We start from the raw sequence: 22,893 nt of genomic DNA, 5'->3' as shown, positions 1-22,893 counted from the left end.
GGGTGTCCCTGGGGACACTTTGGGGTCACTTCACGCTACCCCTGGGCCCCATCTGGGACTTCTCCAGGGCCTCTCTGTGGCCTCATCGGCTCTGCCGGGGGTCCCTCTCGGGGGTCTCTCCCGGGGTCTCTGGGATCTCTCCCGGGAATCTCGGGGGTCTCTCCCGGGAATCTCGGGGGTCTCTCCTGAGGATCTCGGGGTTCCCTCCCGAGGGTCTCTGGGATCTCCCGGGGGTCCGTCCCGGGGGTCTCCCCTCGGGGTGCCCGGCGCCCCCCGCGCGGCGCGGGGAGGGACCGCTCCTCCCCGGAATGATGTCAGCCTGGCCGGCCGCGGCCCCCGCCTCCCCCGGCGGCTCCGGCCCTGCCTCCCCGGGGAGGCGGCGGCGGCGGTGCCGGGATGGCCCGGGCCGGCGGGGCGGCGGCGGGGCGGCGGCAGCGAGCGCTGCTGCTGCTGATGGTGCTGCTGCCCGAGCCGGGCCGCCGGGGCCGGGCCGGGGGGCGGCGGAGGCGGAGGGGAGAGGGCGGTGATGGCGTTCCCGGGACCCCCGGGCCGCCCCCCGTTCGCCCATTGCTGCTGTTGGTGCCGCTGCCGCCGCCGCCGCCGCTGCCTCCTCCTTCTCCTCCTCCTCCTCCTCCTCCCCGCTCCGCCGCCGCCGCCGCCCGCCCGGTAACGGAACCGAGCCCCCGCCCCGGGCCGCCTCCACTCCTCCCCTGCGCCTCGGCCGTCCCTCCCTCCCTCCCTGCGAGCCTCCATCCCTCCCTCCCTGCGAGCTTCCATCCCTCCGGGGCCGCGCTCCATCCCTCCGCTCCTCCTCCTCCTCTCCGAGGCTCCCTCCATCCCTCCCTCTGCCGCGCTCCATCCCTCCACTCCTCCTCCTCCGGGCCTTCCTCCACCCCTCCTCTCCCTCCTTCCATCCCTCCACTCCTCCTCCATCCCTCCCTCTACCCCTCCTCTCTCTCTCTCCATCCCTCCCTCCATCCCTCCACTCCTCCTCCGGGCCTCCCTCCCTCCATCCCTCCTTCCTCTCCATCCCTCCCTCCACTCCTCCCTCTCCCCCCCGCGCCTCCCCCCGCCCCTTCCCCTCCCCTCACTTGGCTCCGGGGCTCCTCCAGCTCCAACTTCTCGGGCTCTGCCCCCTCCCTCTCCCTCCTCCCTCCCTCTGACCCCCCCCCCCCCCCCCGGAGCCTCCCCCTCCATCTCTCCCTCCCTCCCTCCCTCCGCAGATGCCGCTTCCCCGGCGGCCGGGACGGCGACCCCCGGCACCTGCCCGGTGCTGAGCCCGGGGCTGGGGGGCGGGGGGAGCTCCGGGGGTCCCCCTGAACCCCCCCGGTCATGTTCTCGGTGCAGGAGGCGCTGCCCCGGGGGGGGGTCCCCATGAAGGAGGAGCCGCTGAGCGCGGGGCTCCCCGCCGGCCGCTGGCTGCAGGGCACCGGGATCCTGGACGCCAGCACGGCGGCGCAGAGGTAAGGGGACAGCTCGGGGACAGCCTGGGGACAGCCTGGGGACAGCCTGGGGACAGCTCGGGGACAGCTCGGGGACAACCCCGGGAGAACCCGGGGGCTCCGAGCGCTGCGGGATGGATGCATCCCGAGCTCCGCGGGCATCCCGAGCTCCGTGGGGCATCCCGGACTCCCTGGGTATCCCGGTTTTTACGGGAATTCCGGGGAATGGAAGTGTCCCGGGGTCTGTGGGCATCCCGTGTTCCGCGGGAATTCCAGGGGCTCTGGATATCCTGGGCTCCTCGGGAATCTCGGCTTCCATGGGCATCCCGCGGGCTCTGGGCATTCCAGGGGCTCTGGATGTGCCAGGCTCCCAAATTCCACGGGCATCATCCCGGGCTCTGCATCCACGGGCATTCCAGGGGTTTGGGCACCCTGGGCTCTGGGGGTGTCCTGGCATCCACGGGCATTTCGTGCCCTGTGGTCATTCCGTGTCCTGGGTCCCACGGGCTCCACGGGCATCCCAGGATGTGCCCCCTCCCCCCCATTCCCTTTTTTTCCTGGAATTTTCGGGCCTCTGGACACCCCAATCCCGCTGCCCTGGGCATCTCGGGATCCCCGTGGGTTTCAGCTGCCGGGGGTTTGTGCCCACGGGAGTGGGATCTGTGCCCGTTCCTGCCTTTCCCGGGGGGTTCAAATCCCATTCCTTACATTCCCAGAGGGTTCAGAGCTCCATGAATCCCATTCCCTGCCCTCCCTGGGAGGCTCAAATCCCATTCCCTGCTCTTTTATGGGACTCAAAACCCATTCCCTGCTTTTTCTAGGGATGTCAAATCCCATTCTCTGCCCTTTTCCAGGGGGCTCAAATCCCATTCCTGGACTTTTCCAGGGATTGAAATCCCATTCCCTGCCCTCCTGGGCACTCAAATCCCATTCCCTGCCTTTTCCATGGGGTTCAAATCCCATTCCCTGCATTCCCAGAGGATTCAGAGATCCCTGAATCCCATTCCCTGCTTTTCCTAGGGGGCTCAAATCCCATTCCCTGCCCTCCCTGGGAGGCTCAAATCCCACTCCCTGCTCTTTTCTGGGACTCAAATCCCATTCCCTGCTTTTACTAGGGATCTCAAATCCCATTCTCTGCCCTTTCCCAGGGGTCTCAAATCCCATTCCCTGCCCTCCTGGGCACTCAAATCCCATTCCCTGCATTCCCAAAGGGTCCAGAGCTCCCTGAACCCCGTTTCCTGCCTTTTCCATGGGGTTCAAATCCTGTTCTCTACCTTCCTCTGGGACTCAAATCCCATTCCCTGCTCTTTTCTGGGATTCAAATCCCATTCCCTGCTCTTTTTCTGGGATTCAAATCCCACTCCCTGCTCTTTTCTGGCACTCAAATCCCATTCCCTGCTTTTTCTAGGGATCTCAAATCCCATTCCTTGCTCTTTTCTGGGACTCAAATCCCATTCCCTGCTCTTTTCCTGGGATCTCAAATCCCATTCCTTGCTCTTTTCTGGGACTCAAATCCCATTCCCTGCTCTTTTCCTGGGACTCAAATCCCATTCCCTTCCCTCCCTGGATCCTCAGTGTCCCCTGTCCCTCTCTCCCACCTGTTCCCATTGGGGTCAGTGCCACCCCTGTCCCCTGCCCTGCTGTCCCCTCTGCGGACTTTGGGGTGTCCCTAAGGGGTCACCGAGGCCATGGTGGCTCCCCTGGGGTCCCCCCCAAACTTTGGGATGCTGGAAAACCTCAAGGAACATCCCCCCTCCCCTCAACCTCCAAGGGACCCCACCGCGGTGACAGCCACCCCCCGGTGGTGACAATGTGGAGCTGGGGACAGCAGTGCCAGGCTGGGGAGGTTGGGGTCCCAGGGAGGTGCTGGCCTTGTCCCCGTGTCCCCAAAATCTCCCCAGAACCCCTGCAGGGGACAGAGGAACACACCCGGCGCTGGCAGTGGTGACAGGGATGTCCTGTGAGGTCCTGGCCAGCCTGGGGTGTCCCCTCCCTGTGCCACCCTGGTGGCAGCTGGGCGTGTGCCACCGTGCTGGCAGTGCCACCGCGGGGACACCTGGCTGGGGTGGGGGCGGGTTAAAACAGCAGTGTCACCTCCCGTGTGTCCCCAAGGGGCTGGCACCGGGGTCTGGGTTGTGTGGTGGCATCCAGAACCCCCCCAAGCCCCTCCTCCTGGATGTCCCCGTGGCCACCGCAGTGTCCCCAAGGGATTGGCACTGCCCACCTGGTGTCCCTGAGTGGCCCACGCGGGGTCCCCACCCTTGGGTGACATCCAGGACCCCCCAATCTCCCCCTCCCGCGTGTCCCCGCGGCCACCGCGATGTCCCCAGGAGGCTGGCACCGGGGTTCTGGGTTCTGTGGTGACATCCAGGACCCCCCCAGTCCCCCCCTCCCGCGTGTCCCCGCAGCCACCACGATGTCCCCAAGGTCCGGGGTGTCCCGGGTGGGGTCCCCACGCCCCCCGAGTCCCCCCGGGAGCCGCTTTAGGGCCGTGCCCGGAGCCGCCGCTTTCCTGGAAGCGCCGGGGCCGCGGCTGCTTGGAAATGCTTGATTGCCTTTAATAATTAATTAACGCGGCGGGCGGGGCTGGCAGCGCGGGGGGGACACGGCGGGGGACAGCGGGGACAGCCAGAGCCACCCCCCACCCCCGCCGTGTCACCGAGGCGATTTTGAGGGGGAATTTTTGGGACTGGAAGGAGCCGCGGATGTCCCGCTGTCGGGAGGGGTGGGGACAGTGAGGGGACAGAGGTGTCCCCGCGGCGGTGGCACCCTGAGAGCAAAGCCACCAGCACGGGGAGGGGACAAGGGACACGCCGCTGTGGGGACATGATGTGTCCCGTTTGGGGTGGCCGCGCACAGGTATTGTCACCTCCCCAGGTGTGGCCCCTGGGGACAGTTCGGGACCCTGCGGGTGACTCTGGGGACAGTTTGGGACACCGCGAGTGGCCCTGGGGACAGTTTGGGACCCCCGGGGAGCAGCTGAAGGCGCTTTTCCTCTGTCACGTCGCGGAGAAATGTCCCCAAAGTGTCGCCGGGTGGCACCGGGGACAGCGACCACCAGCGGGGTGGGGACGCGGTGACAGTGACGGGGACGGTGCTGGAGCCATCGTCCCTGAGGTGGCTCTGCTGTCACTGTCCCGTCACCCCGGGTGTCGGGGCAGGGACAGCGGCGGTGACACCAGAGGTGGCACTGAGGGGTGGCGGGGAGGGCTCAGGGATGTCCCCGCTGTCCCCTCCTGTCGCTCGTGTCCCCGCTGCCAGGGACAGGTGATGCTGGCGCTGTCCCCAGCTGTGTCCCCTACCCTGGACAGGGAGGGGGTGTTGCGTCCCTCATGGAGTCTTGGTGGCCTTGGGGACAATGTGGTGGCCCTGGGGACAGGTGCTGCAGGTTTTGGGGTGACAGGGGTCGCACAGAAGGTTACTGGGGGTCCCAGGGACTGGATTTTGGGATTCTGGGAAGAGGTGCTGGGGGTCCTGGGGACATCGTGCTGGGGGTTCCATGGAGGAGGTTTTGGGGTTCCTGGTAATGGGGTGTGGGTGTCCCGTGGAGATTTTGGGGTTCTTGGTAATGAGGTTCTGGTGTCCCATGGAGGAGATTTTGGGATTCCTGGGGATGGAGTGGATTTGGTTTCTCAGGGATGAGGATCCTCAGGATTTGGGTTCCTAGTGCTGGGGATCCCCAGCTCTGGGGTTATTGGGGATGGGGATCCCCAGGATTTGGGTTCTTAGGGATGGGGATCCCCAGGATTGGGGTTTCTGGTGCCGGGGGTCCCCAGGATTTGGATTCTTGAGGATGAAGTGCTGGGGGTTCCTGGATTTGGGTTCCCAATGCTGGGGGTCCCCAGGATTGGGGATTTTGCTGCTGGGGATCCCCAAGATTTGGATTCCCGGGGTTGGGGGATCCCCAGGATTTGGATTCCCGGGGTTGGGGATCTCCAGGATTTGGATTCCCGGGGTTGGGGATCCCTAAGATTTGGATTCCCGGGGTTGGGGATCCCCAATATTTGGATTCCCGGGGTTGGGGGATCCCCAATATTTGGATTCCCGGGGTTGGGGGATCCCCAGGATTTGGATTCCCGGGGTTGGGGATCCCCAATATTTGGATTCTTGGGGTTGGGGGATCCCCAATATTTGGATTCCCGGGGTTGGGGGATCCCCAGATTTGGATTCCCGGGGTTGGGGGATCCCCAAGATTTGGATTCCTGGGGTTGGGGATCCCCAGGATTTGGATTCCCGGGGTTGGGGATCCCTAAGATTTGGATTCCCGGGGTTGGGGGATCCCAAATATTTGGATTCCCGGGGTTGGGGATCCCCAATATTTGGATTCCCGGGGTTGGGGGATCCCAAATATTTGGATTCCCGGGGTTGGGGGATGCCCAATTTTGGATTCCCGGGGTTGGGGGATCCCCAGGATTTGGATTCCCGGTCCTGGGGATCCCCAAGATTTGGATTCCCGGGGTTGGGGGATCCCAAATATTTGGATTCCCGGGGTTGGGAGATCCCAAATATTTGGATTCCTGGGGTTGGGGGATCCCAAATATTTGGATTCCCGGGATTGGGGATCCCAAATATTTGGATTCCCGGGGTTGGGGATCCCCAGGATTTGGGGGTGTGCTCCCCCGCTCCGGGGCTCTCAGGGACGGCCGTTCAGGTGCTGGGGGTCCCTGTGCCGTGCTGCCGGGTTTCCCGCTGTCCCCGCTGTCCCCCTCACACCGTGTCCCGTCGCCTGTCGCGACAGTGGCGTGTCGCTGGCCCGCGCTCACTTCGAGAAGCAGCCGCCGGCAAATCTGCGCAAATCCAACTTCTTCCACTTCGTGCTGGCCATGTACGACCGGCAGGGGCAGCCCGTGGAGGTGGAGCGCACCTGCTTCATCGACTTCGTGGAGAAGGAGCGGGTGAGGAACCCCAAAAAACCCCAAAATCGCCCCCAAACAGCTCCCAGATCCACCCCAAAAAAACCCGGCAAAATCGCCCCCCCAAAAAACCCCCCAAAACACAAAAAAAAACCCCCAAAATCGCCCCCAAACAGCTCCCAAATCCACCCCCCAAAACACCAAAAAAACCCCGGCAAAATCGCCCCCAAACAGCTCCCAAATCCACCCCCCAAAAACCCCCCAAAATCGCTCCCAAACAGCTCCCAAATCCACCCCCAAAAAACCCGCCAAAATTGCCCCCAAACAGCTCCCAAATCCACCCCCAAAAAAACCCGCCAAAACACCAAAAACCCCCCAAAATCGCCCCCAAACAGCTCCCAAATCCACCCCCCAAAAAACCCCCCAAAATCGCCCCCAAACAGCTCCCAAATCCACCCCCAAAAAACCCGGCAAAATCCCCCCCCCAAAAACCCCCTCAAAACCCCAAAAAACCCCCCAAAATCGCCCCCAAACAGCTCCCAAATCCACTCCCCCAAAAACCCCCCAAAATCGCTCCCAAACAGCTCCCAAATCCACCCCCAAAAAACCCGGCAAAATCGCCCCCCCAAAAAACCCCCCAAAATACAAAAAATCCCCCAAAATCGCCCCCAAAAACTCCCCAATCCATCCCAGAAAACACCCCCAATAAACCCGACCCAACACAATCCCAAAAATCGCCCCCAAAAACCTCCCCAATCCACCTCAAAAAACCCGCCGAAATCGCCCCCCAAAACCCCAAAGCAATCCCAAAAATCGCTCCCCAAACAGCTCCCCAATCCACCTCAACCCGCCCAAAATCGCCCCCCCAAAAACCCCCCAAATCCCAAAGCAATTCCAAAAATCGCCCCCAAAATTCTCCCCAATCCACCTCAAAAAACCCCGCCAAAATCGCCCCCCAAAAAACTCCCCAATCCATCCCAAAAAAACCTCCCAATAAAACCCCCCCAAAACAATCCCAAAAATTGCCCCCAAAAAACTCCCCAATCCACCCAAAATAAAAAAAAACCCAAAAAACCCCAAAACCCCCTCAAAATCAACCCCCTAAATCTCTCCAATCCACCCCAAACCCCTCCCAAAATCGCCCCCAAAAAACTCCCCCAAAATCGCCCCCAAAATACCCCCCAAAAACCCCAAAGCAATCCCAAAAATCACTCCCCAAAACCTCCCCAATCCACCCCAAAAAACCCCGAAATTGCCCCCCAAAAAACCCCAAACCACCTCAACCCCCCCATCCCAAAAATCCCAAAACCATCTTGAAAAAAAAACCCAACTCCCCCCAAAATCGCCCCCAAAACAATCCCAAAAAACCCCACAAACCATCCCCGAAACCATCCCGACCCCCCCAAACAATCCCAAAAAACCCCAAAAAACTCCCCAAACCCTCCCAAAAACTCCCAAAACCACCCAAAAAACCCTTTAAAACCACCCCTAGAAATCCCCAAAATTACCCCCAAAACAACCACAAAACCACCCCCCAAAAAACCACCCCAAAAATCCAAACCCAAAACTATCCCCCAAAAAAACCCTCAAAATCACCAGGTAATTTGGGGGGTCATAGGTGGGTTTTGGGGTGTTCTGGGGGGTTAAATTTGGGGGGGTTCAAGGGTGGATTTTTGGGAATTTAGGGGATCCTGGAGGGGGGAATTTGGGGAGGTCAAGGGTCGATTTTAGGGAGTCCTGGGGGGGTTAAATTTAGGGGGTCAGCGTCAGATTTTTGGGGGGAATTTGGGAAGATCAAGGTGGATTTGGGGGGTCCTGAGGTGTTTAAATTTGGGGGGGCCAGGGATGGATTTGGGGGAGTCCTATAAGGGGAATTTGAGGGATCAGGGGTGGGTTTTTGGGGTCGGGGTGGATTTTGGGGAGTCCTGGGGTTGAGAATTTTTGGGGGTCAGGAGTGGATTTTGGGGGTCCTGGAGAGGGGGAATTTGGGGAGGTCAAGGGTGGATTTTAGGAGGTCCTGGGGGGAATTTGGGGAGTCCTGAGGAGGTTAAATTTGGGGGGTCAGGGGTGGATTTTTGGGGGTCCTGGGGTGAGAATTTAGGGGGTCTGGGGGATTTTTTTGGGGGTTGGGGTGGATTTTGGGGTGTCCTGGGGTGGGAATTTGGGAAGGTCAAGGGTGGATTTTAGGAGGTCCTGGGGGGGAATTTGGGGAGTCCTGAGGAGGTTAAATTTGGGGGGTCAGGGGTGGATTTTTGGGGGTCCTGGGGTGAGAATTTAGGGAGTCTGGGGGATTTTTTTGGGGGTTGGGGATGGATTTTGGGGTGTCCTGGGGTGGGAATTTGGGGAGGTCAAGCGTGGATTGTAGGAGGTCCTGGAGGGAGGGGATTTTGGGGAGTCCTGGGGGGTCAGGGCTGGATTTTGGGGGTGACACGGAGTGACCCCCTGACCCCTCCCCCTGAATTTTCGTCTCCACCCCTTAGGAACAGAACGGGGAGAAAACCAACAACGGGATCCACTACCGGCTGCAGCTGCTCTACAGCAACGGTGGGCGCGGCCTTTGGGGGCTTTGGGGGGATTTTTGGGGTGTCCCCGAGGGGGAGGTGACAATCGGGGTGACCCCCTGGTGTCGCCTCCCCCCGCAGGGCTCCGCACCGAGCAGGATCTCTACGTTCGCCTCATCGACTCCATGTCCAAGCAGGTACCGAGACCCCAAATCCGCCCCCAAATCCCCCCCAAATCCCGCCCGCCGGGAACATCTGGATGCGGCCGCGGCCACATCTGGCCGCGGTGCCACCCGGTGCCACCGCGGTGTCGCCGCTGTCCCCTCGGTGTCCCCTCCAGGCCATCATTTACGAGGGGCAGGACAAGAACCCCGAGATGTGCCGGGTGCTGCTGACCCACGAGATCATGTGCAGGTGGGGCTGGCGGTGACAGGGGTGTCCCCAAGGTCCCTTTGGGACCCCGCGCTGATTAATTAGCGCTGTTAATTAACGCCGGGAGCCGCCACGGCCCCACGGGGGCAGGGGGCAGGCCACCCCCGGGGTGCCCCCGGTGTGGTTGGGGACAGCGGGTGGCCCTGGTGGGTCACCTGGGGGGGACACGGAGCCTCGGGTGGGTCCCCAATTCCTTCAGAGCCACCCAGGGGTGACACAGAGCCCCCCGGGTGACAGGGACAGGTCCCCAATTCCTTCAGAGCCACCCAGAGGTGACAGGGGCGGGTCCCCAGTCCGCTCAGAGCCACCCGAGGGTGACACGGAGCTCCCGGCACCCCCAAATCTGTCCCCAACCCCATAAAGACGTGGAAAAGTGACACCCCGGAGTGTCACCCCCTCTGTCCCCACCCCTGAGTGACAGATCGGTGCGAAGGGGGGACATGGGGACCTGGCGTGTCCCCCCGCCGTGTTTGGGTGTCCCTCAGCCCTCGCTGTCCCCTGATGTCACCTCCTGTCCCCGCGTGCAGCCGCTGCTGTGACAAGAAGAGCTGCGGGAACCGCAACGAGACCCCCTCGGACCCCGTCATCATCGACAGGTGTGGGGACACGGGGGACATTGGGGACACGGGGGACATTGGGGACACGGGGGACATCGGGGACACTGGGGACATCAGGGCGACCTGAGGGGTGGGTGGTGGCAATCACCGGGGTTGTCCCCAAGCTTGGGGACACGATGCTGCTGAGCCAAGGGACGGCACAGGACACTCCGGGTGTCGCCAGGGGGTGACAGAGGTGACAGATGGCCCCGCTGGTCACATCAATAACGGAGGTGGCACCGGCGCCTTGGGGACATGCCAGGGTGGCCGTGTCCCCGTGCCTGAGGCCACCGTGGTCCCTCTGTCCCTGTCCCCACCGGGCTCCTCCTGCCTGTTCCGGTGTCACCTCCCTGGTGCCACCAAGCCGAGCCCGGGGGGGGTCAGGACCACGGGCCCCTTGTCATTGTCCCCGTGTCGCCTTGTCACTGTCCCCGGTCCCACCATGGCGCTTTTGGGGTGCCTCTTGGGGAGGTGACACCCCGAGGGTTGGTGGCAGTGTCCCAAATGTCCCAAACGTCCCAGTGTCCTCCCCTCTCAGCCTCAGGACTTTGAGGGGGTCACCCGAGGCTTTTGGGGGGGGGTCACTCAGTGTCCCCAACCTGTCCCAGGACTTTTGGGGTGTCCCCAACCTACCCCAGGATTTTTGGGGTGCCCTCAGCCCCCATTCCAAACACTTTTGGGGTGTCCCGAACTTGCCCCAGGATTTTCGGGGTGTCCCCATTCCCTTGTCGCCACTCTCAGGATTTTTGAGGTGTCCCCAACCTACCCCAGGACTTTTGGGGTGTCCCCCACCCCTCTGCCTATCCACATCACTTTCGGGGTGTCCCCTCTAGCCATTCCCACGACATTTGGGGTGGCCCCATTCTCCATTCCCTTGTCCCCATTCCCAGGACATTTGGGGTGTCCCCAATCCTAGTCCCCATTCCCAGGACATTTGGGGTGTCCCCTCCCCGTCCCTTTTGGGGTGCCCCCATTCCCCTGTCCTCATTCCCAGGACATTTGGGGTGTCCCCATTCCCCTGTCCCCCTCCCCGTCCCTTTTGGGGTGTCCCCAGTCCCCTGTCCTCATTCCCAGGACTTTCAGGGTGTCCCCTCTCCCCATTACTTTTGGGGTGCCCCTGTCCCCATCCCCATTCTTTTCGGGGTGTCCCCAGTCCCCTGTCCTCATTCCCAGGACATTTGGGGTGTCCCCCACCCTTGTCCCCATTCCCATCACTTTCGGGGTGTCCCCAATCCTTGTCCCCATACCCAGGACATTTGGGGTGTCCCCATCACTTTCGGGGTGCCCCCGTCCCTCATCCCCATCCCTTTTGGGGTGCCCCCATTCCCCTGTCCTCATTCCCAGGACATTTGGGGTGTCCCATCCCCGTCCCTTTCGAGGTGTCCCCGTCCCCATCCCCGTCCCTTTCGGGGTGTCCCCGTCCCCGTCCCTTTCGAGGTGTCCCCGTCCCCATCCCCGTCCCTTTCGGGGTGTCCCCGTCCCTTTCCCGTCCCTTTCGGGGTGTCCCTGTCCCCCTCCCCGTCCCTTTCGGGGTGTCCCCGTCCCTTTCCCGTCCCTTTCGGGGTGTCCCCGTCCCCTCCCGGTCCCTTTCGGGGGGTCACGCAGGGCCAGCCGTGTCCCCCGGGCTCCCGCGGCGCCCCCCCTGTCCCCCGTGTCCCCGCGTCCCCCCCCGGGCCAGCCCCGCTGGTTTGAGAGCGCGCTAAGTGCCCCTCTCGCGGCGTTAATCAAATTACCCGGCAGCGAAAATTGACGCTTCTCATTAATTAGCCACGATTATGCTAATTGCGCATTCAAATTTATGCGCCGCGAGCAGAAGGTGCTCGGCAGCGGCGCCGGGCATTTGCATATTCAATGGTAATTAGCCATGCTAATTAATGCGCCGGCCCCGTATTTTTAACTCGCGGGGGTTCAGCCCCAGCCCCCCCACCTGAGGCTGGGATTTGGGGGTTTTGGGGTTTTTTTTGGGGGAGGTTTTTTTGGGGTATCCCCCCGGCCGTGCTGTCCTGGTGGTGGTGGAGGCGTTTTCCCGGTTTTTTCCCGTTTTTTTCCCCGTTTTTCCCGGTTTTTTTCCCGGCGTTTTCCAGCTCCTTCCTCGCCCTGATTACCACCCGCGGGGCGGGAATGGGATTATGGGATCGTGGGGAATGGGAGCACCCCCTTTTCCGTGTTGTCCCATAGGGTGGGACCCCCTTTTTGTGGGGTCGGGACCCCCTCGGTGTGGGATCCCTTTTGTCCGGGATCCCTTTTTTGTGGGATCCCCCTTTTCCATGGGGTGCTCTGTCCTTGTCCCCCTCCTTCCATGGGATCCCCTTTTTGTGGGATCTCCCTTTTCTATGGGGTCCTAGAAATGAGACCCCTTTTTTATGGGATCCCCCTTTTTTATGGGATTCCCCTTTTTTTTTGGATCCCCCTTTTCCATAGAGAGCCCCTCATTGTGGGATCCCCTTTTTTGTGGGATCCCCTTTTTTTTGTAGGATCCCCATTCCCTGGGATCCCCTCTTTGTGGGATTCTCTTTTTTTTGTGGGATCCCCTTTCCATGGAAAGCCCCTCTCTGTAAGATCCCTTTCCCCCTTTTCCATGGGATCTCATCTTTGTGGGACCCCTTTCCCTGAGATCCCCTCATCCATGGGATCCCTTTTTTTTGTGGGATCCCTTTCTTTGGGACCCCTTTTCTATGGGATCCCCTTTCCATGTAACCCGTTTTTTGTGGGATCCCTGGGACCCTTTTATGCTGGGATCCCCATTTCCATGGGGTCCCCTTTTCCTGGGATCTCCTGTCCCTGAAACCCCTTTTCCCTGAACTCCCTTTTTTGTGGGGTCCCTGTTCCCTGGGACCCCTTTTTTTGTGGGACCCTATTTTTCTGGCACCTCCTTCTTGTGGGATCTCCCTTTTGCAGGATCCCCATTCGCTGGCACCCCCTTTTTAATGGGATCCCCGTTTTTATGAGATCCCTTTTTGTGGGACCCCCTTTCCGTGTAACCCCTTTTTATGGGATCCCTATTCCCTGGCACCCCTTTTTTATGGGATCCCATTTTTTTTTCATGGGATCCTTTTTTGTGGGATGTAACCCCTTTTTTGTAGGATCCCCATTCCCTGGGATCCCCCCCAGTCTGACCCGGTCCCCCCAGATGTCCCCAAACCCCGTGTGACCCCCGGGATGGGCAGGGGGGTCCCAATGATCCCGGGTGTCCTGGGGCCACCCCCAGTGGGGTGGGGACAGTGGGGGACAGTGGGATGGGGACAGTGGGAAAGGGACACTGGGATGGGGACAGTGGGGGACAGTGGGATGGGGACAGGATGGGACATAGGAATGGGGTCAGTGGGATGGGGACATGGAGAAAGGGACACTGGGATGGGGACAAATGGACAGGATGGGACACTGGGATGGGGACACTGGGATTGGGACAGGGTGGCATCATGGGATGGGGACAGGAGGGGACACAGGAATGGGGACAATGGTGGGCTGGTGACAAGAAGGGTGTCACAATGGGATGGGGACAGAGCAGGACAGAGGGATGGGGACAGGAAGGGACAGAAGGATGGGGACAGTAAATAGGGACAATGTAGGGACAAGAACAGTGGGGTGGGGACAGGGTGGCACAGGGAAGGAGGGGGTGGGGACAAGAAGGGACAGAAGGATGGGATAGTGGACAGGGACAAGATGGGGACAGTGGGAAGGGGACAGGGAGTGACACTGGGATGGGGACAGTGGGTTGGGGACATTGAGAAAGGGACACTGGGATGGGGACAGGGAGTGACACTGGGATGGGGTGGAACAGTAGGATAGGGACAGGGTGGCACAGTGGGGTGGGGACAGGAGGGGACAAAAGGATGGGATGGGGACAGGAGGAGACACAGGAATGGGATGGGGACAGTGGGATGGGGACAGGGACAAGATGGGAAATTTGGGATGGGGACAGAATGGCGACACCACAATGGGGACAATAATGGGGTGGTGACAAGAAGGGACACCACGACATGGGGACATATTTTTGTCACCCTTCCCCTTTTTATTTATTCATTTTTCTTTTTTCCCATTCCAGGTTTTTCCTCAAGTTTTTCCTCAAATGCAACCAGAACTGCCTGAAAAACGCCGGGAACCCGCGGGACATGCGGCGCTTCCAGGTGACATTTGGGGACATCAGAAGGGTGGGGGCGACCCCAAAATGGGGTGGGGGCGACCCTAAAAGGATTTCCCAAAGGGGTCGAGGGGAATTGGGGACTCGATTCCCCCCGTTCGGGGGGAATCGAGTCCCCAATTCCCCTCGACCCCTTTGAAAATCCCCCCAAATTCACCGACACCCTATTAAAATAAAAACCCTAAATCCGCCCTGAAAACCCCAAAATCTCCGCCCCCCTCCCCCCTCCCCGGTCGCAGCTGGGTCCTGGCCCCCCCCCGAGGTTCATCAGGGCTCGGTAACGAGATGTTAATTATGACATTTCGGTGATTAACGACCCCATTTGCATCGCGGCATCGGCGGCGGGAGAGCGGCGGGGAAAAGGGGAAAGGGGGGGGAATTGTAGGATTAGGGGGGGACGGGAATGGGGGGGATTGGATTTTAGGGGGTGGTGGTGGTCCTATAAAGGGGTTTGGGGTCTTTTAGGGGGGGTGGGGGAGTCGCTGAAGGCGTGGCCCTATAAGGGGGTTTGGGGTGGTCTGGAGGGATGAGCCCTGGGGGGTTTGGAGTGACCCTAAAATGGGTTTGGGGTCATCTGTGGGGGATTTTGGGGGGGTTGAGGGTGGCCCTGAAATGGGTTTGGGGTCTCCTGTGGGGGAATTTGGGGGACTGGGGGTGACCCTACAAAGGATTTGGGGTCTCCTGTGGGGGTATTTGAGGGGTTTGGGGTGGTCCTAAAAGGGGTTTGGGGTGCCCTGGGGGGAAATTTGAGAGACTGGGGAAGGCCCTAAAATGGATTTGGGGTCTCCTGTGGGGGAATTTGGGGGACTGAGGGTGGCCCTAAGGGGGTTTGGGGTGCCCTGTGGGGAACTTGGGGGGCAGGGGATGATCCTAAAATGGGTTTGGGGTGTTCTGGGGGAGAATTTGGGGGACTGGGGGTGACCCTGAAAAAGGGTTTGGGGTCCCCTGAGGGGCACTTGGGGGACTGGGGGTGACCCTGAAAAAGGGTTTGGGGTCCCTTTTGGAGGGCTGGGGTGGGATTAGGGGTGGCTCTAAGAGGGTTTGGGGTGCCCTGTGTGAGAATTTGGGGGATTTGGCATGGCCCTAAAGGGGGTTTGAGATGGCCTGGGGGGCACTTGGGGGACTGGGGGTGACCCCAAAATAGGTTTGGGGTCCCTTTTGGTGGGCTGGGGTGGAATTAGGGGTGGCCCTAAAGGGGGTTTGGGGTCCCTGAAAGGGGGCTGGGGTGGGCGTGGCTTCAGGGGGGTTTGGGGTTCCCTGGGGGGAATCTGGGTGACTGCGGGTGACCCTAAAAGGGATTTGGGGTTTCCTGGGGAGTCTGGGATGGCTCTAAAAGGGATTTGGGGTCCCCTGAGTGTCCCCACGGTGTCCCCTGAGTGTCCTGGGGGAAGGATTGTCACTCTGGGGGTGTCCCGGGGGGTGTGGTGACCCCAAGATGTTGGGGCCACCCTTGGGCCACCCCTGTGACACTGCGGGGACAGCGCAGCCCCTCCCCCCGCGGCGTGGCGGGGGAGGGGACACCGTGGGGACACCATGGGGACACCATGGGGACACCGTGAGGACAGGCCAGCCCCCGCGGCGTGGCGGGGCGGGGGAGGGGACACCATGGGGACACCATGGGGACACCGTGGGGACAGGCCAGCCCCCCGCGGCGTGGCGGGGCGGGGGCCAGCGCGGTGGCGTGTCCCTGTCCCCAGGTGGTGGTGTCCACCACGGTGCACGTGGACGGGCACGTCCTGGCCGTGTCCGACAACATGTTCGTGCACAACAACTCCAAGCACGGCCGGAGAGCGCGGCGCCTCGAGCCCTCCGAAGGTCAGGGGACACCTGGGGACACCTGGGGACACCTGGGGACGTGCATTGGGATCCTGCCAGTGTGTCCTGCCACCCCCCAGGGTGGTCCCTGTGTCCCCACCCTGCTGTCCCCAGTGTCTCTGCCCATCCATGGTTGAGTGTTCATGGGTGCCTCCCCGTCTGTGTCACCGTGGCCACCTGGGGACACTTGGGGACATCTTGGGGACATGTGTTGTGAGCCCCCAATGTGTCCTGCCATCCCCCAGGGTGGTCCCTGTGTCCCCACCCTGCTGTCCCCAAGTGTCCATGTCCATCCACAGTTGGGTGGCCGTGGGTGCCTCTGTTTGTCCCCACCCCTGTCACCCTGGTCACTCGTGTGTGTCCCTGGCCACCTGTGATTGTCCCCAGTCGTGTCCCTGTGTCCCCATCCATGTCGTGATGTCCCTGTGAGTCCCAATCCGTGTCCATCCCAGTCCTGTCCCCATCAATGTCCATGTCCCCGTGGCTGACCCTGTGTCCCCGTGGCTGTCCTTGTCCATATCCATGTCCCCACTCCTGGCCTCCTGTCCCCATGTGTGTCCCCATTCATATCTGTGTCCCCATGCCTGTCCCCTCTTCCCTGCCCCCATGTCACCACCCCTAAGCCTCCACCCCTCTGTCCCTCCCAATGCTGTCCCTGTCCTGTCCCTGTCCCCTCCATGGCTGTCCCTGTCCACTCTGTGTCCTGTCCATCACTGTCCCTGTCCCTTCCATGTCCCCACATTGCTGTCCCTGTCCCCCCATCCCTCTATGTCCCCTCCATCACTGTCCCTGTTCCCGCTATTGCTGTCCCTGTCCCCTTCATGTCCCCTCCATCACTGTCCCTGTCCTCTCCATCCCTCTCTGTCGCCACCATGTGCCCTCCACCGCTGTCCCTGTCCCCTCTGTGTCCCCATCACTGTCCCTGTCCCCTCCGTGTCCCCATCTCTGTCCCTGTCCCCTCCATCACTGTCCCTGTCCCCTCCGTGTCCCCACCGCTGTCCCTGTCCCCTCCAGCAGCCACCCCCTGCATCAAGGCCATCAGCCCCAGCGAGGGCTGGACCACGGGCGGTGCCACCGTCATCGTCATCGGGGACAATTTCTTCGACGGGCTGCAGGTGCTGTTCGGCACCGTGCTGGTGTGGAGCGAGGTACGCGGGGGCTTGGGGACAGCGCGGGGACAGCGCGGGGACAGCGCTGAGGCCGTGTCCCCCCGCCCCACAGCTCATCACCCCCCACGCCATCCGCGTGCAGACCCCCCCCCGGCACATCCCGGGGGTCGTGGAGGTGACACTGTCCTACAAGGCCAAGCACTTCTGCAAGGGCGCGCCCGGGCGCTTCGTCTACACCGGTGAGGGACAGCGGGGACAACGGGGAGGACAGGGACAGCGGGGACAGCGCGGGGGGACAGGGACAGAGGGGACAGCGGGGGGGACAGGGACAGCGGGGACAGCGCGGGGGGACGGGGACAGCGCAGGGGGACAGGGACAGCGGGGACAGCGGGGAGGACAGGGACAGCGGGGACAGCGCGGGGGACGGGGACAGCGGGGACAGTAGGGACAGGGGAATGGGGTGGGGACAGGGACATCGGGGTGGGGACAGCGGGAATGGGGTGGGGACAATGGGGTGGGGGACGGGGACAGGGGAATGGAGTGGGGACAGCGCGGGGGACAGGGACAGGGGAATGGGATAGGGACAGCGGGGAGGGGACGGGGACAGCGAGAATGGGGTGGGGACAATCGGGAGGGGACGGGGACAGCGGGGGGGACAGGGACAGCGGGAATGGGGTGGGGACAGCGGGATTGGGGTGGGGACAGCGGGGGGGGACAGGGACAGGGGAATGGGGACGGGGACAGCGGGGAGGGGACGGGGACAGCGGGAATGGGGTGGGGACAGGAACATCGGGGTGGGGACAGCGGGAATGGGGTGGGTACAGCGGGGTGGGGACAGGGACAGCGGGAATGGGATGAGGACAGGGACATCGGGGTGGGGTCAGGGACATCAGGGTGGGGACAGCTGAGTGAGGACAGGGACAGCGGGACTAGGGTGGGGACAGCGGGATTGGGATGGGGACAGGGACAGAGGGATTGGGGTGGGGACAGCGGGGTGGGGACAGTGGGAATGGGACATTGGGGTTGGTATAGGGACATTGGGATTGGGGTGGGGCCAGCGGGGTGGGGACAGGGATAGCGGGGTGGCGACAGGCACAGCAGGAATGGGGTGGGGACAGAGGGATTGGGGTGGGGACAGCAGGAATGGGACATTGGGGTGGGGACAGGGATATTGGGGTTGGGGTGGGGACACTGGGATTGGGGATATTGGGATTGGGACACTTGGGTTGGGTTGGCGACAGCGGGTTTGGGGTAGGGACATTGGGGTTGGGACATTTGGGTTGGGGTGGGGACAGCGGGGTAGGAACAGCAAGAATGGGACATTGGGGTGAGGGCATTGGGATTGGGGTGGGTACACCGTGGATGGGGTGGGGACATTTGGCTTGGAATTGGGACATTGGGGTTGGCACATTGGGATTTGGGTGGAGACAGAGCGATTGGGATGGGGACACCCGAGACTGGGGTGAGGACTTAGGGAATGGGACACTGGGGTTGAGACAAGGACATTGAAGTTCAGGTGGGGACATCGGAATTGGGACATGGGAGTTGGGGTTGAGACAGGGACATTGGGATGCAGAGTCCTGGGACTGGGACAGAGAACTGGGAACTGGATGGGGACATGAGGATTGGATTGGGGACATTGGGATTGGGGTGGGGACGTCGAGGAATGGGACAAGGACACTAAGGAATGGGGTGGGGACATTGGAATTGGGATGGTGACATGCTGGGATTGGGATAGAGACACCTGGGATTGGGAATGGGGACATCAGGATTGGGATGGGGACATTTGGATTTGGATGGGGACATTGGGGTGGGAACACCTGGGAATGGAATAGAAACTGCTGGGATTGGGATAGAGACGCCTGGGAATGGGGACATTGATATTGGGATGGGGACATTTGGATTGGAATGGGGTGGGGACATTGGGATTGGGATGAGGACAGCTGGGAATGGATGGAGAGTCCTGGGAATGGGATGGGGATACCCAGGAATGGGATGAAGAGCACTGGGATTAGGAAGGGAACACCTGGGTCTGGGGACATAGGGATTGGGTTGGGGACATTGGGGTTGGGATGGGGACACGTGGGAATGTGACACACACTCGGAGGATGGGGACACAAACCCCTGGAAGGGGCCAGAGCCCCCGGGACAGTGACCCCGCCCCGGGGAGGGGACAGTGAGCTCACGGTGTCCCCTGTCCCCAGCCCTGAACGAGCCCACCATCGATTACGGGTTCCAGCGGCTGCAGAAGGTGATCCCGCGGCACCCCGGGGACCCCGAGCGCCTGCCCAAGGTAGGGGACAGGGACCCCCCTGAGGAGACAGGGACAGCACTGGGGACAGGAGGGAGACCCCCAGGGGACAGGGACACCGAGGGGACAGGGACAACTTGGGGAGAGGGACACCCTCAGGGGACAGGAGGGACACCCCCCGGGCACACGGGCATTCCCTGGCAGTGCCCCAGGGGCAAGGGACAGGGAGGGGGTGACAGTTCTTGTGTCCCTTGGGGCAGGGAGGGACGGGGGGGGTTGGGGACCTGGGGGGGGACACAAAGGGGACATTGGGAACACAATGGGGGGAATGGGGACACGGAGCACACAGAATGGGACATCTGGGGGGACATGGGGGCCATTGGGGGTGCTCTGGGGGTGCAGCCCCCCACCACCCCCTGTCCCCTCCCCTGTCCCCTCGCTGTCCCCAGGAGGTGCTGCTGAAGCGCGCGGCCGACCTGGTGGAGGCGCTTTATGGGGTCCCCCACAGCAGCCAGGTGTGCGGGACCCCTCCCCGAGCACCCCCGGGACCCCCTGGAACACCCCCGGGACCCCTCCCCACCCTGGGACCCCCCCTGAACACCCTGAGATCCCCCTGAGCACCCCCGGGACCCCTCCCCACCCTGGGACCCCCCTGAACACCCTGAGATCCCCCTGAGCACCCCCGGGACCCCCTCCCCACCCTGGGATCCCCTCGGGTCACCCCTGCCACATCTGGGGGGTCCCAGTCCCCTCCCCAGCCCCATGGTGGCCCGTGGGGAGGTGACAGGAGCTGGGACAGTGTCAGTCACATCCCGGGGTCACCCCAGGCTCTGTGGGTGGGGGATGACAGTGTGGGGTGGCACTGAGGGGTGACACTGTGCTGGAGGGTGGCTCTGTGGGGTGACAGCAAGGGTGACACCGAGGGGTGGCACTGCAGGGCACCATCGAGGGGTGACAATGAGAGGTGACACTTTAGGATGACGCTGTGCTGGAGGATGACACTGTGGGGTGACACCAAGGAGTTACTCTGTGGGGTGTCACTGCAGGGTGACACTACCAGGTGACACTGAGGGGTGGCACCAGACCCAGAGGTGCCACCCGGCAGTGCCACCCTCGCTCGGTGACACCGCTGCCGTGTCCCCAGGACGTGCTGCTGAAGCGGGCGGCCGACGTGGCTGAGGCGCTGTACAGTGTCCCCAGGGGCCCCGCGCATGTCACTGTCCCCTCCTTCGGCGGGGGACAGCTCGGCCTGGCCATGGGCGACTCCCCGCAGGGCTCCGAACAAGGTGCGCGGTGGCCTCGGGGTGGCGGGAGGGTTTTTGTCCCCTCCGCAGGCGGTGCCACCGTGTGTCGCTGTCCCCGGGGGGTTGTGTCCCCTGCGCAGGCGGTGCCACCGTGTCGCTGTCCCCGCAGGGTTCTCGCGCAGCCCCGGGACGCCCCCGGCGCGGGGGTTCGGCCCCCCGGGCTCGGCCCCCCAGCAGGGCTTTGCCGGGGCCACCGGGGGCTTCGGCGGGGCCACCATGGCCGGGCTGGGGGTCCCCGGGTCCCCTCCGAGCTTCCTGAACGGCTCCACGGCCACCTCCCCCTACGCCAGTGAGTGACACGCCTGGGGACACCGATGGGGGGGACGCGAGTCCGTGGGGGGTCCCCAAAACCGTGTGACAGCCCTGGGGGGTTCCTGAGGTCATGGCTGGTCCCCGGGGGTCCCCAAGTCATTGTGGGGTCCCCCAAAGCCATGTGACAGCCCTGGAGTGTCCCTAAAGCCATCACTGGGGGGGAGAGAGGCAGTGGGGACACGGCCAGCTGAGGAGGGACAGCCCTGTCCCTGTCATTGTCCCTGTCCCTGCCTCTCTTCCTGTTCCTGTCCCCATCCCTGTGCCTGTCCCTGTCCCCATTACTCTCCTTATCCCCATCCCTGTCCCAGCCCTGTCCCTGTTCCTGTCCCTACCTCTCTTCCTGTCCTTGTCCCCTTTCCTGTCCTTGCTCTGTCCTCTCTCTCTGTCCCCGTCTCTGTCCTGTCCCTTTCCTTGTCCCCTTTCCTTTCCTTGTGTCCATCCCCATCCCTGTTCTGGCTCTGTCTCCATCCCTGTCCTTGTCCCAACCCCGTCCCTTTCCCATCCCTGTCCTCGTCCTTGTCTCATCCCTGTCCCCATCTCTGTCCCATCCTCATCTCTGTCCTCGTCCCTGTCACAATCTGAGTCCCCATTCCTGTCCCCATCCCTCTCCCATCCCCATCTCTGTCCCTGTCCCCATCCCTGTCCTCGTCCTTATCTCATCCCTGTCCCCATCTCTGTCCCATCCTCATCTGGCCTCGTCCCTATCTCTATCCCTGTCCCCAACCCTGTCCCCGTCCCGTCCCTGTCACCATCCCCATCCCCATCCCCATCCCCATCCCCGTCCCCATCCCATCCCGTCCCTGTCCCCCAGCCGAGCCGTGTGTGTCCCTGTCCCCTCAGTCCTGCCCGCCAGTCCCCCGCTGGGCGCCTCCTCCGTCACTGTCACCTCGGGCGCGGGCGCGGCCACCCCGCCCGGTGGCTTCTCCTTCTCTCCGGTGACGATGATCTCGGCCGTGAAGCAGAAAAGCGCCTTCGCGCCGGTGCTGCGGCCGCAGGGCTCGCCCCCGCCCGCCTGCGCCAGCGCCCTGCAAGGTCAGCCTGTCCCCAGGGCCACCGAGGCCACCAGCGTCCCCGACACCCGGCCCCGTGTGCGCTGTGCCCCGGTGTCCCCGCGCTCCTGGTGTCCTGTACATGGGAATGGTTGGGTCACCTGAGCCACCCTTGTCACTTTCCCGGTGTCTCCAGTGTCCCCAGGGTCCCTGACATCTGTCCCCAGGTGGCTCTTACCCCATGAGGGTCCCCAGTGTCACCACACTGCTGATGTCCTTTCCATGGGAATGGTTGGGGCTGCTCTGTGCCACCCTTGTCACTTTCCCGGTGTCCCCAGGGTCCCTGACATCTGTCCCCAGGTGGCCCCTGCCCATGGAGGGTCCCCAGTGTCACCACACTCCTGATGCCCTGTATATGGGAATGGTTGGGTCACCTGTGCCACCTTTGTCACTCTCCCAGTGTCCCCAAGGTCTGTCACATCTGTCCCAGGGTGTCCCTGCCCCACAGAGGGACCTCGGTGTCACTGTAATCCTTGTCCCTGCCCGACATGGTTGGGTCTGCCCTGTGCCACCCTGGGCCTGTCCCCTCCGTGTCCCCGCTGTCCCCAAGGTCCCCAGTGTCCCCAACACCCACCCTGAGCCCCCCTGCCCCACGGAGGGTCCCCAATGTCTCCGCACTCTCTCCCTGATGTCCCAGCCCGTGTGACGCCCGTACCCGGGGCTGTCCCGTGCCACCCTTGTCCCCGTCCCGCTGTGTCCCCAGTGTCCCCTGGCTGACGCTGTCCCTGTCCTGCCCAGACCCAGCTTTTGAGGACTCGGACAAATTCCACGCTCCAGCACGGCCGCTCCAGGGATTGGCCTATTCCTAAGGACGGCGTTTCCAGAGCGGCTCCGGATCCCCCATCCCGCGGGGACAAGGACTGGGGACATCCCTGTCCCCTGTGCCCACCCCTCAGAGCTGGGGTGGCGCCGGGGTGAGGGGACCCCGCCCCCTCCATGTCCCCACCCCGAGTGATCCCAGCCTGGCCCGGCTGAGGGGGGACTTGGGGAAATCCCAAAATGAGCCGAAATTCCTGGGTGTGGCCTCGGGAAGAGACGGAGAGAGCCGGGAATGTGGGGCAGAGGAGAGCGCGGGGTGGGCGGGAGGG

General features: G+C 62.7%; 2 protein-coding genes across 4 annotated transcripts in view; one reads left to right on the top strand and one right to left on the bottom strand.

Moving 5' to 3' along the window:
- The window catches only part of LOC306801947 (C-type lectin domain family 4 member F-like), a 54,441-nt gene that overhangs the window by 7,482 nt on the left and 24,066 nt on the right, over positions 1–22,893 (bottom strand). The window lies entirely within an intron of this gene.
- On the top strand, positions 366–22,878 carry LOC306801944 (transcription factor COE4-like). Of its 3 annotated transcripts, none has more exons than XM_079305516.1 (17): positions 366–666; positions 1,348–1,463; positions 6,181–6,337; positions 8,776–8,839; positions 8,938–8,993; positions 9,137–9,210; positions 9,756–9,824; positions 13,870–13,951; positions 15,663–15,780; positions 16,795–16,928; positions 17,032–17,128; positions 19,094–19,182; positions 19,590–19,655; positions 20,285–20,426; positions 20,554–20,733; positions 21,597–21,788; positions 22,544–22,878. In XM_079305516.1, exons 1-17 carry the CDS (start codon positions 397–399, stop codon positions 22,612–22,614), a joined length of 1,977 nt encoding a protein of 658 aa, XP_079161642.1. In that variant the 5' UTR covers positions 366–396; the 3' UTR covers positions 22,615–22,878. The 3 variants fall into 3 exon arrangements, with proteins under 3 accessions (XP_079161642.1, XP_079161641.1, XP_079161640.1); XM_079305515.1 differs by having other exon boundaries at positions 367–666; positions 16,798–16,928; positions 17,002–17,128; XM_079305514.1 differs by having other exon boundaries at positions 368–666; positions 17,002–17,128.

This window comes from Erithacus rubecula (genome assembly GCF_903797595.1).
Source record: "Erithacus rubecula genome assembly, chromosome: 5".
Lineage (NCBI taxonomy): Eukaryota > Metazoa > Chordata > Aves > Passeriformes > Muscicapidae > Erithacus > Erithacus rubecula.
The sequence above is the reverse complement of the archived record's forward strand: the minus strand, read 5'-3'. Positions and strand labels throughout refer to the sequence as shown.

Excerpts from the sequence above, each read along its gene's own strand:
- LOC306801944 (XM_079305514.1), top strand. The coding sequence starts at position 397 with ATGGCCCGGGCCGGCGGGGCGGCGGCGGGGCGGCGGCAGCGAGCGCTG. Across the intron at positions 6,338-8,775 it reads ACTTCGTGGAGAAGGAGCGG|GAACAGAACGGGGAGAAAAC; the intron begins GTGAGGAACCCC and ends TCCACCCCTTAG. Across the intron at positions 19,183-19,589 it reads ACCCCGAGCGCCTGCCCAAG|GAGGTGCTGCTGAAGCGCGC; the intron begins GTAGGGGACAGG and ends CGCTGTCCCCAG.